At 36.7% G+C, this 12,944-nt stretch overlaps 1 protein-coding gene across 2 annotated transcripts in view; it reads left to right on the top strand.

The window, feature by feature from the left end:
- Positions 1–12,944, top strand: part of GRID1 (glutamate ionotropic receptor delta type subunit 1) — a 539,165-nt gene that overhangs the window by 426,339 nt on the left and 99,882 nt on the right. For both annotated transcript variants that reach the window (XM_039222327.1, XM_039222328.1), the window contains exons 9-10: positions 2,605–2,929; positions 4,110–4,248. In XM_039222327.1, coding sequence (XP_039078258.1) covers positions 2,605–2,929; positions 4,110–4,248 — 464 coding nt within the window. The remainder of the gene's footprint in view (positions 1–2,604; positions 2,930–4,109; positions 4,249–12,944) is intronic.

Below are 12,944 nucleotides of genomic sequence, written 5' to 3'. Positions count from 1 at the left end.
TGAGCCTTAGCTCCTAAAACATAGGTCTTTTGCTTTATAAACTCATAAAGGCAGACCAGTCTCTCCAATTTCTCCTAAGCTTAAAAAAATTTTTGTTGAGGTTATTAATTTATAAATAAAATTCACCCATTCAGGATATACAATTCAATGATTTTTAGTAAATCTACTGAGTTTTGCAACCATCATTATAATCTAGTTTTAAATTTTTTTAATGTTTATTTATTTTTGAGGAAGAGAGAGAGAGACAGAACATGACCAGGGGAGGGGCAGAGAGAGAAGGAGACAGAATCTGAAGCAGGCTCTAGGCTCTGAGCGGTCAGAGCCCAATGCGAGTCTCAAACTCAGGAGCCATGAGATCATGACCTGAGCCAAAGTCAGATGCTTAACCAACTGAGCCACCCAGGTGCCCCTAGTTTTAGACTAATTCCCTCAACCCAATGAGATCCCTCATACTTATTTACAGTCAATCCCATTCCCAACCTCAGCCCTAGGCAACCATTGATCTATTTTCTATCTCTATAGATTTGCTCTTGAGAACATTTAATATAAATGGAGTCATACGATATACAGTCTTTTGTGTCTGCTCCTTTCCACTGAGGTTCCTCCTTCTGTAAGAATTTTGTGCCCTTGTGATACTGCATCCTTTCCTGCCTGATGTGCTCTCAGTGGTTGATCAGATAATCCTGTTCCCTTCATCTTTTGTGATTCTCTTTGTTCTTGGTTTCTTATTGTACTGAAACCCTGACTTGATTATATTATCTACCCTCTGACTCTGACATCGAAGTTGCTGCATGGAAATAGAGAAGAAAATCACAAATTTGCCCAGATGGGTATGTTAACAATGTGTGGCCTCCAACCTCAGCTAGGCCTTCAGGACAGCCCAAGTTCCTTACCCTGACCTTTGTTGAGCTGCTTGGCTATATCCCTTAGATAAATGGTTTCCTCAGTTATCCCTGGTATCCTCAGGGATACAGGCCATCCCTCTACCTGTGTCATGAATCGATCCCTTGTGCTTCTGGACCTGGCTTCATAAATTACTTTTCCTTATTCCTATGTTGTAAACCTATCCGGCTCTACTAGATCTCTTCTCAGTCCTTAAGTATGATCTGAACTCTCTAAATCCTTAAAAATAAATCCCTGGATCTTGAGTTTTTTAAAAAAGAGGCAAGAACCAGAGATGCAAATGTGACAACTCTAAGAGGAGAGCGTCACCATCATTACCTCCAACATTTTTTCTCTTTGCTCTAGATATGTTGTTGGATTTCAGTTTTTTATTTTATTTTAATTTAATTTTGTTTTGTTTTTTGGATTTCCTACTTTACAGTATCAGTGTATCTGCCCCCCCAGCCCATATATTAGACCTGATAATTTATTTTCTGATAAAATCTTTCCATGTATGTTTTCCCAATTTAAATATACAGGTTGGATTAGTTATTAGAGCTGGTTATTCTAAAACTTATTTTTATTTTTCTCTTTTGAGGAGATATTTTTCTTCTATTTTATTTTATTTTATTTTATTTTATTATTTTATTTTTCTTGAGAGAGAGAGAGAGAGTGTCTGTGCATGAGCATCGGGAGGGGCAGAGGGAGCTAGAGGATCTTAAGCAGGCTTCATGCGTAGCACAGACACAGGACTCAATCTCACAACCCTGAGATTATGGCTAAGCTGAAATCAAGAGTCGGATGCTCAACTGACTGAGCCACCCAGGTGCCCCTTAAAATAAACCTAGTTCTGATGATGCTTCCCACTTAGAGGTCCAAGAGTCAAGATCAGGATGGTCATTGTACATTTTAATGCTCCTGTGATTTAAGTGAGGACTCCAGGCCCATTGTTGCCTGTCACCATCCATGTAGACATAAGTATCCTAACCTCCACCAGTCTTGGCAGCTTTAATCTCACATATAGTTCCATCTTAATGGAGTCTTTGTCTATTTTTAAAATTAATCCCATCTTGGAAAGCAAAAATCTTACAAGATGCTTTAGAGGTCACAGTACAGAATGCCCAGAGAGTCTCTTTACAACGTGACTTTATGAAGAATCAACCCATATGTCTGAAAGGCCATGAATTAAGGGCAGTGGACACTCAAGAGAAGTAGATAAACCCTTTTTTCTTGGAGGACATTACTCTCTGGCATAGACTCTACATATAAAACAACCAGAGACTGAGACATTAATGAGATGTAAAGTAGTTGTACAACTCACTGTATAATTTCTGAAGAATCTCAGAAAAGGGAGACATCATGTGGGCTAATGGAAGTTTAGAGAGGCTTGATGGAGGTATAAGAAGGATGCAGATAAGCCTAAAAGAAAAGAGAAGAGACTTCTTGGTGGGGAGCAGGGATGGGGTAGAGGGAAATACAATCAAGAGAAAGAAGATGGTGAAAGTTTATGAGAAGAATAAGAGAGTGAAGAAAAACTACAATTCAAGCAGACAATTTAATGTTGGATTCTTTTTTACAGTATTCGAGGTCACAGTGTGTCACCTCTTGAATCCATTTCCTCTGGACTGAATAACCCAAAGGGCAGAGGGCGAACCTTGACCCAGGGTGGGACCTAGTAGGAAGCTGAGGACTGTTGTCTGATGAGGTGATTTTGCCTTTCAGAGAGCAGACTTGGCCATCTCTGCCATCACGATCACCCCAGAGAGGGAGAGCGTTGTGGACTTCAGCAAGCGGTACATGGACTATTCAGTGGGGATCCTAATCAAGAAGCCCGAGGAGAAAATCAGCATCTTCTCTCTTTTTGCTCCATTTGATTTTGCTGTCTGGGCCTGCATTGCAGCAGCCATCCCTGTAGTGGGCGTGCTGATATTTGTGCTGAATCGGATACAGGCCGTGAGGGCTCAGAGTGCTGCCCAGCCCCGACCAACCGCATCGGCCACCTTGCACAGTGCCATCTGGATAGTCTACGGAGCCTTTGTACAGCAAGGTACTTTCCTGGTTTCCTGATTTAGCAGTAGCCTCACGGCCCTGGAAGAACTTGCCCATGGGCAGCCTTCTTAGATGCATTTTGCCAAAGTCCTTTTAAATTCCGTTTTAGTTCATCTCTAGAACAGTGCTAATATCATGCTGCACCCAGTTTCTCTGAGTTATATCAGATAGAAATTAAATGAAGTGACAAAGAACTCAACTTCAAAGCCTGACTCTCCACTTTAGATAAAATTGACTTTGGAGTTCTGCTTTGCACTTTTCCCCCCCTCCCACATTAGATTGATTGTTATGCACATGAGGCTTGTCAGATGAAACTGAATCTCAATTAAATTTGAAGTCTTAATAGGAAAAAAGATCACAATTGTTTTGTAATCATCTAAGCAGTACTCCATCCATTCTTGAGATACAAAGTCCCCTTTCTCTGTGAAGTCTGGAGAGCCCTTGGTGAGTTATAGGATTATGCAGTTTGGACCAAAACAACAAATTGCCAAGTTCCTAATGTGAGTGTTGGCCTTATTTGCACCATGGCAAAGCATGTAGCGCCTGTTTGCAAGGTTATGTAAGAGCAGTCAGTGAGAAGCTTCCTTCGGCTACCACCTAAAGGACCAGGGAGAAATAATTGGCCTCAATGGGGCAGCTTCTGACTGCAAGTCACAGGCAATGATTTCTGAAAATCTTAGGGAAAAAAAAGTCATCTAGTGAGGGCTGAATATTAATAAAAGTTTTATCTCATTTCTGAGGTTTAAAAGAAAGCCGGGGAACCCTCCAGGTAGGAGGTAATTCTAGAATTCCGGAGACTACTCTCTATGAATTTGAAATTGGAAAAGGATCTTACATCGGGCTGCAGCCCTGGAAACTCAACACAGGGAGATAGAGTCTTCTAACTGGAAGATTTTGTTATTCAGAACTCTGTCCTTGGCGTTTTGACAAACACCACATCACTAAAAGACCAATCCTGCATTTTTCTGTATCTGGTGGGCCTTCATCCCTTTCTGAGATTGGTGGTCTTTGGATTCTTCCCCCGAATTTTCACAGTGGTCCCCCATAACCAGCCAGCAAGTTACTTCCCTGCTCCCCACCCCACCCCCAATGGTGGTTCCCTAAGCCAGGCCCCTCATCTCGGGGGATGGGAGTGAGAGAGGAAGCCCAGGACCAATCCACTGTGCTGGCCTCCGCAGGTGGCGAATCCTCAGTTAACTCCATGGCCATGCGCATCGTGATGGGCAGCTGGTGGCTCTTCACCCTCATCGTGTGCTCCTCCTACACGGCGAATCTTGCTGCATTCCTCACCGTGTCCAGGATGGACAACCCCATAAGGTAAGATCCATTTGTCCTTCCAGATCTGGGACCACTCAGCCCCGAGAGGCTGTAAAGCCCTCTTGTCCAGGGCAGCCCGGTGTCATCGTGGAGGCAGACAGACTTAGATCCCAGATCTGCGATTTGATTATTATAATCTTTAGCTCATGAAGAGTTTCACTCCTGTTGTATTTTATTTCATATGCAATTAAATGAATGTACAATGAATTAAATAATACTCCTCTGAACATTTAAATGCTACTTTTTAAGACTAAGAAATTAAAACATTAAAAATTAACAAATTAAATTTCCTCAGGCATTTAAACGTTGATTACAAACTTATTTAATCAAAATTTTCTAAACATTAAATTAAAATTAATTAAGATCACAAGTCTAAGATGTTTTCTCAAATCCTCAAACACCTTAAAAGTATTTTGAAAAACTGTCATTATCAGAGTGATTGGAAAAATTATTTCACGTATATTTATAAAATTATAAAATTACTGAAACCAGGAAATAAGAATGTTTCTTTGTTTTATCAAGTGTTAAAAATATGGCATAAAAGAATTAATTCAACATAGTGAAATAACTTGGGAATGCCTTTGTTTTAGGAGATTTCCACATACTATGTAAATTGCAAACTAACTTGGCAAAGTGAAGGGGTATTGGAAATGCAGTTGCTGAGGTGACCAAAGGCACAGATCGAGTCTACATTCCCTTGGGTACAATACTGCCTTCACTATCACCTCTCACTTGATCCCTGATTAAGGTTTTCTGTGTCCCTGCCTTCAGTAATTTCTCCTTGAATTCATCAAACTCACTATCATTTTATGGATTCTTTTGATCCACAGCCATACTGGTCATCCATACTTAACCAGCTAATCTGACTCCCAACTGCCTATTTAAAAGAGTTCAGACTCTGGCCAGGATTCAAAATCTAGTATGATGTTATCCAGTTTTATTTTTTAGTTGGTATTTTTACTGGGATAATTATAGCTTCACATACGGTTATAAGGAATAATGCAGAGAGATCTTGTGATATTCTCTAACTAGTTTCACCCTAGTGGTGACATTGACATTTTGACATTTTGCCCAGACTATTGTATCTTATCACAACTAAGGTATTGACATCAATACAACTGACTGATTCTATTCTGATTCTCCTCTTGTACTCATTACACATTTGGTTCTACACACTCTTTTCACATGTGCATATATGTGTATTCACCACCACAGTGCAAGTGCCAAGGAATTTTATTCCTGCAAGGATTCCTTGTGTTTTCTCTTTATAACCACACCTACCTGCATAACCCTTCTTCCCCTCTAGTCTTGTTCTTAACCACTGGTGACCACTAATGTGTTCTCCACTTCTAAAATGTTGACATTTCAAATATGTCATATAGATGGAATCACACCTTTTGGATTGCCTTTTTTCATTTGGCTTAATTCACCGGAGATTCATCTGGGTTGGTGTGTGTATTAATAGTTCATTGCTTTTTGCCACTTAGTGGTGTCCAATATACCACAGCTTGTTCACCAGCTCACACTTTAAAGGACACCTGAGTGTTTCCAGTTTTGCTCAATTATGATAAAGTCACTGTAGATATTTGTGTGAAGGTTTTGGTGTGAATAGAAGTTTTCATTTGTTTGTGATACATATCCAGGAGTGCAATTGCTGGATCACATGGTAATTGCATGTTTTATAAGAAAGTATCAAACTGTATTCCAGAGTGACTGCGGAATATTATATTACTACTAGTGATGTGGGAATGATCCAGTTTCTTTGCATCTTTGCCAGCATTTAGTATTTTCTGCCCATTTTCTAAGTGGATTGTTTGACTATTACTGTTGTGTGTTGAAAGTTCTTTATATATTTTAGATACTAGTCCTTTGTCAGACGTGTTGTTTGTAAATATTTTCTCCACTCTCTACTTTCTCTTTTCAATCCTTTAACAAAGTCTTTCACAGAGAAACGTTTTTAATTCTGTGAAGTCCAATTTATAAATTTATTCTTTTGGGGATCATACCTTTGGTGCCAAGTCTAATTCTTGCCTAGCCTTATACCATGAAGATAATCTCCTGTTTGCTGTGTTTCTCCTGAAAGCTTTGTAATTTTACATTTTGTATTTCAGTCCACAGTCAATTTAAGTTTTTTTTTTATTTAAGTTTTTTTATAAACTGTGAGGTTTAAGTGAGTTTTATATATATAATTGTAAAATGTGTGTGTGTGTATATATGATTTTGTCTATGAATATCCAATTGCTTCAGCATCATTTATTAGAAAGGCTATCCCTTTTTCATTGAATTTCTTTTGTAATTTGTCAGAAATCAGTTGGGCATGTGTGGGTCTATTTCTGAGTTTTCCATTCAGTTCCATTGATCAATGTGCCTCTCCTTTTGCCAATACTTCATTGTCTTGGTTACTATTGCTACAGAGTAAACCTTAATATATGGGTAGAGTGACTCCTCCTATTTTATTTTTCTTTGTTAAGATTGTTTTAACTATTCTAGGGCCTGCACCTTTCCACATAAATTTCAGAGTAAGCCTGTCTATGTTTATAAAGAACCTTTCCATGGCTTTGATAGGAATTGCATTAATTATAGTTTAAATTGCATTAAACCAATAGATCTTAACTTGCTGAGACTATTTATCATGAATGGGTATTGGATTTCTCAAATGCTATTTTTGGCATTGCTTGGTATGACCATATGATTTCTTTAGCTTATTAATATGATAGATTACATTGATTGTTTTTCAAATGTTATGTACCTTGAGTGTATCTTACCTGGTCATTATCTATGATTCTTTTCATATATTTTTGGATCCCCCTGTTTGCTGATATTCTGATTGAGGATTTTTGAATCTACATGCATGAGAAATATTGGTTTGCACTTTATTACTGTACTGTTTTTGTCTGGTTTTGGTTTCAGGGTAACACTGGCTTCATAAATAAAATGATTTAGGAAGTCTTCTCTTGTCTTCTATTTTCTGGGAGAGATTATATAAAATTGGTGTTAATTCATCTTTAAATGTTTGGTATAATTCTCCAGGGAAACCATCTAGAAGATTTCATATTCTTAGAGCTTTTAAATTAATAATTAAAATTTTCATAGCTATAGGGCAATTCATATTGTCTATCTCATCTTCAAGTCTAATTGGTTTATAGTGCTGATCATATTTTCCATTTACTTGCTGATCTTCTGTTGCTGTTGTTTATCAATTATTGAAAATGGGATATTAAAGTCTCTGCCCATTTTTTCAGAACTGCCTATTTCTCCCTTCGATTTTATCAATTTTGATTCATATATCTTGAGATTCTGTTGTTAGGTGTAGATCTGTTTCTAATTGTAATTTTTTTATATTCTTATTGAATAACTGACCCTTTTATCATTATATAATGTCCTTCTTTGTCTCTTATAAAAACTTTTCCCTTAAAGTTTACTTTGTCTGATATTAGTGTAGCCATTCCAGTTCTCTTTTGGTTATTCTTTGCACAAAATATATTTTTTATTCTTTTATTTTTGATCTGTTTTTCTTGGAATCTAAAGTGAGTCATTTCTATACAACATGGAGTTTTACATTTTTAAATCCATTCTACCAGCCTTTGTTTTAGCTGGTGACTTTAATCCATTTATATATAATGTAATTAGTGATAAGGAAGAACTCACTTCTGCCATGCTGCTATTTGTTCTCTGTGTGTCTTACACCTCTTTTGTTCATTTCCTCCACTACTGCTTTCTTTTGTGTTGAAAAGATATATTTTGTGTACTATTTTAACTCCCATGCAGTTTCTTTTACTATATATTTTTGAGTTCCATTTTTAGTGGTTGCCCTAGGCATTTCATATAACATCTTAATTTATAACAATTTAATTTGGAGTAATGCAAACTTTATTTTAATGGTATAAAAAAATGTTTCTCCTCTGTCACTCTGTTCCACTCCAACCCTGCCCCAACAACTCCTTTTTGAAGATGTCTGTTCCCTTACTTTTTAGGAAGTAATTAAACATTTTTCCCCAATTTATTCAATGGGAAGTCTCCTGTATTTCTAATTTTTAAATTATTTTATTTTATTAATGTTTATTTGTAAAAGAGAGAGTGCAGGTCGGGGAGGGGCAGAGAGAGAGAGAGATAGAGATTCAAAGCAGGCTCTGCACTGACACAGTGAGCCCGATGCAGAACTCAAACTCATGAACCGCGAGATCATGACCTTAGCCAAAATGGGACAGTCAACTGACTGAGCCACCCAGGCACCTCTAAAGTACCATTTTTTTTGTTTTTAACCGATTGGATAAACTTCACAATTTGTTTTAAGACAACTTTAGATATTAGAATAATTATTAAAATACATGTGTATAGTTTTTAATTTTAGTTTCTAAATTGTAAAATATACATAATAGAAATTTTATCATTTTAATCATTTTTATGTGTATAGTTTAATGTCATTAACTATGTTCACATTGCTCTACAAACATCACCACCATCCATCTCTAGAATACTTCATACTGCAAAACTGGAAGTCTACACAATACTCTCCATTCCCCCCTTCCCCAACCCTGGAAACCACCATTCTGTTTTGGTCTTTATAAATTTGACTACTCTCAGTGCCTTATATAGGTGAAATAATGCAGTTTTTGTCCTTTTATTACAGGCTTAATTCACTTAGCGTGTCTTTAAGTTCCATCCATGTTGTAGCATTGTCTGAATTTCCTTCCTTTTTAGAGCTAAAAGGCATTCCATTACATGCTAATACCACACTTTGTTTATCCATTCATCTGTTGAGAGACACTTGTGTTGCTTCCAGCCTTTGGCTGTTTAATAACCCTGCTGTAAACGTGGGTGTACAGATGTATGTTCAGTATATCTTTTCGGTACTTTTGGGTATACCATCAGAAATGGAATTGCTGGATCATCTGGTAAGTTTGTGTTTATTTATTTTTTTAGGAACTACTTACCATATTCTACAGCAGTTCTACCACTTCACATTCCCACCAGCAACTCACAAGATTTCTAGTTTCTTCACTCCTCACCCTCACTGTTTTTCTGTTTTGTTTTTGTTTTTGTTTTCATAATAGCTGTCTTATGTGGTTTTGATTGGCCATTTTCCTAATAATTAGTGATGTTGAGCATCTTTTCATGTGTTTATTGTCCCTTTGCATATCTTCTTTGGAGAAATATCTATTTAAGTCTACTGCCCATTTTTAATTGGGTTGGTTGTTTCTGTTACTGAATTGTAGTTTTTTATGTATATTCCAGGTGTTACTCTCTGATCAAATATTGATTTGTAAATATCTTCTCTCATTTAATGGGTGGTGTTTGGTTGGTAGTGTTCTTGGGTGCAAAGAAATTTTTAATGTTGATGAAGTCCATATTATCTATTTTTGTTGTTGCCTTTGCTTTTATTGTCATATCTAAGAAATCATAGCCAAATCCAATGTCATGAAATTTTCCATATGTTTTCTTCTAGGATTTTTATAGTTTTAGGTCTTATATTTAGGTCTCTGATCCATTTTGTTAATTTTTTAACATGTACTAAGGTAAGGGTCCTACTTCTTATTTTGCATGAGGATATCCAGTTTTCCCAGCACCATTTGTTAAAAAGACTGTCCTTTCTCCATTGAATGGTTTTTACACCTTTGTTTGACATCTTTTGACCATATATGTGATAATATTTCTGGATTTTTATTTTATTCCAATGGTTTATGTGTCTGTCTTCTGTCAGTACCACACTGTTTTGATTACTATAGCTTTGTAGTACTTTTTGAGTTCAAGAAATTTGAGATCCCCAACTTTGTTCTTTTTCAAAATTGTTTTGGCTTTGGGGTCCTTTTTAGGGTGGAGTTTTAGAATGAAATTTTCTTTCTGCCTGAAACATCATTGGAATTTTGATAGAGATTGTATTAAATTTGTAGATGGCTTTAGGTAGTATTGACATCTTAGCAATATTATCTTCCAGGCCATTAACACAGATGTCTTTCCATTTATTTGTGTCTTTAATTTCTTTCAGAAACATATTTTAGTTTTCAGTATATGTGTTTTTTGCTTTTCTGTTAAGTGTATTCTTAGGTATATTCTTTTTGATATTATTATAATTGGAATTGCTTTTGTGTTTCCCTTTCAGATTGTTCATTTTTAATGTATAGAAATACAGCTGATACGGGTGCATTGATATTTTATCCTACAACTTTGTTGATTCATTTATTAATTCTAATAGTTGTGTGTCTAATTTTAAGGTTTTCTACATATCAGGTCATGTTGTCTGGCAACGGAGATAATTCTACTTCTTTCTTTCCGATTTGAAAATCTTTTCTTTTCTTTTCTTGCCTAATTGACTAAGACTTCTAGTACTATGGTGAATGGAAGTGTTGAAAGTGGACATTCTTGTTTTGTTCCTGACCTTAGAGGACAAGCCTTGAGTATGATGATAGCTTTGAGTTTCTCATATATGGCCTTTTATAAACTAAGGTAGTTTCCTTTTCTTCCTAGTCTGTTGAGTTTTTATAATGAAATGGTGTTGCATTTTGTCAAATGCTTTTCCTGCCCTGAGATGATGTGTTTTTTTTTCCTTCTCCTTCATTCAGGTAATGTACTATTTTATATTGACGGATCTTTATATGCTGAGCCATACTTCTACTCCAGGAATATGTATTGGTTGGTCCTGGTGCATAATTTTTTTTATTATGCCATTGAATTCAATTTCCTAGTACAGTAAAACCTTGGATTCCTGGAGTAACTTGTTCTGCGAGTGTTCTGAAAGATGAGCAAACATTTCTAATAAATTTTAACTTGATACATGAGAGATGTCTTCCAATATGAGTAGTACGTGACACAGAATGTCACATGATCACAACTGAGAAAATTGTTCATGAAATTCACTTTGATATACGAGTGCTTTGGATTATAAGCATGTTTCCAGAACAAATTGTACTCGCAAACCAAGTTTACTGTATTTTTGGGGGGATTTTTCATCAATCTTACTCAGGAATATTGGTCTATAGTTTTCTTTTTCTTGTAATGTCTTTTTTGGGATTTGATATCAGGATAATTCTGGCCTCATAGAATAAGTTTGGAAGTGTTCCCTCCTCTTAAATATTTTGGGAAAGCATTTGAGGATGAATGGTGTTTATTATTCTTTATTTTTTTAAGTGTATTAATTTAACTGGGGTGTGGGGGGAGGGACAGAAAGAGAGTGGTAGAGAGAGAATCCCAGGCAGGCCTCATGCTCAGCACAGAGACTGACCGTGGGGCTCAATCCTCACAACTGTGGGATCATGACCTGAGCCAAAATTAAGAGTCAGACACTTAACCTTCTGAGCCACCCAGGCACCCTGATGTTCATTATTCTTTAAATGTAGATTGTGTGTTGCTGAGAACTTGTTCATTTAATGTAGTTTTCCAATTCATTGGCATACAGTTGACAGGTAGTGTAATACAAATATATGTAATCTGCTGTCATTCCTACTTATTCATTCTAAAATGTTTTTATGATGTTTTTTATTCTATTACCATTATTATTACTGTGGTTTCCCACCCTACCACCACCACCATCACACCTGGAAAGTAAGCATCCTCTTTTAATCTCTAGTGGTTTCCTTTAGGCTTAATCTAACTGCATTGCTATTTCTCTTTCAGAATCAAATTTGAAACCATATATTTATATCTCTTCCTATGTAAGATGATACTGGCATATTTTTTCCCTCCTCTCCTTCCACATACTCAATCATGTTTCAGTAATATAATCTTAGATTTTAGGCCCAGTTTACTATTGTTATTTCTTCTCTCTTCCTCTTCCACTTCCTCCTCCTTCTGATATATAATAGTTTCTCTAATATATATATTTGGCATTTTCATTCTTTTGTTTTATCCCATCTACATTTATGGTCATTATTTGGACTGAAGTCTGTGTTCCAGGGGTTTCAGTGATTGTTGAATCTCTCTATTCTGCAATTTAGCCATTGTTCCTTTCTTTACTGATGCCTTTTTGTTCAGCTAGAGAAGTTATTTGAGCAACAGATCTAGCAAGAGTGGTAAATTTTCTTATTAGATAGCATATCTGCATATCTGAGAATCTTTTTCTGTTGCATTTATGCTTGAATTAAAACTTATCTGCATATAATGTTGTGTTACAGATTTTCCCTTAACATTGTATAGAATTTGCTCTATTGTCTGGATTCTGTAGAATTTGCTCCATTGTTCTTCCTGTATGTAATGCTACAGAGAAGCATGAGAATACTCCATTCACCTTCTTCTTCTTCTTCCCTCCTCTTTCTTTTTCTATCTTTCTTTCTCACTCTTTCCCCTGTTCTCTATTTTTCTCCATCTCCTTTTTCTCCCTCCCCTTCTTCCTTTCTCCTCTCTCCTTCAAAACCTTCCTGTTGCCTTTCCTCTTCCGCCCTCTACTTTATTTTTTATGCTTTTTTTTTTTTTTTTACAAATAGTTTATTGTCAAGTTGGTTTCCATATAACACCCAGTGCTCATCCCCACAAGTGCCCCTCTCCGTGCCCATGCCCCCCCTCCCTCCCCACATCCATCAGTCCTCAGTTTTTGTCAGCATTCAAGAGTCTCTTGTGGTTTGCCTCTCCCCCTTTCCCCCACCATTTCCCCCCTTCTTCTCCCCCATGGTCCTCCGTTAAGTTCCTCCTAATCCTCCTATACGTGCAAACATGTGATATTTGTCCTTCTCTGCCTGACTTATTTCGCTCAGCATAACACCCTC

This window comes from Hyaena hyaena, unplaced genomic scaffold (genome assembly GCF_003009895.1).
Source record: "Hyaena hyaena isolate Hyena2069 unplaced genomic scaffold, ASM300989v1 scaffold_1100, whole genome shotgun sequence".
Taxonomy (NCBI): Eukaryota; Metazoa; Chordata; class Mammalia; order Carnivora; family Hyaenidae; genus Hyaena; species Hyaena hyaena.
The sequence above is the reverse complement of the archived record's forward strand: the minus strand, read 5'-3'. Positions and strand labels throughout refer to the sequence as shown.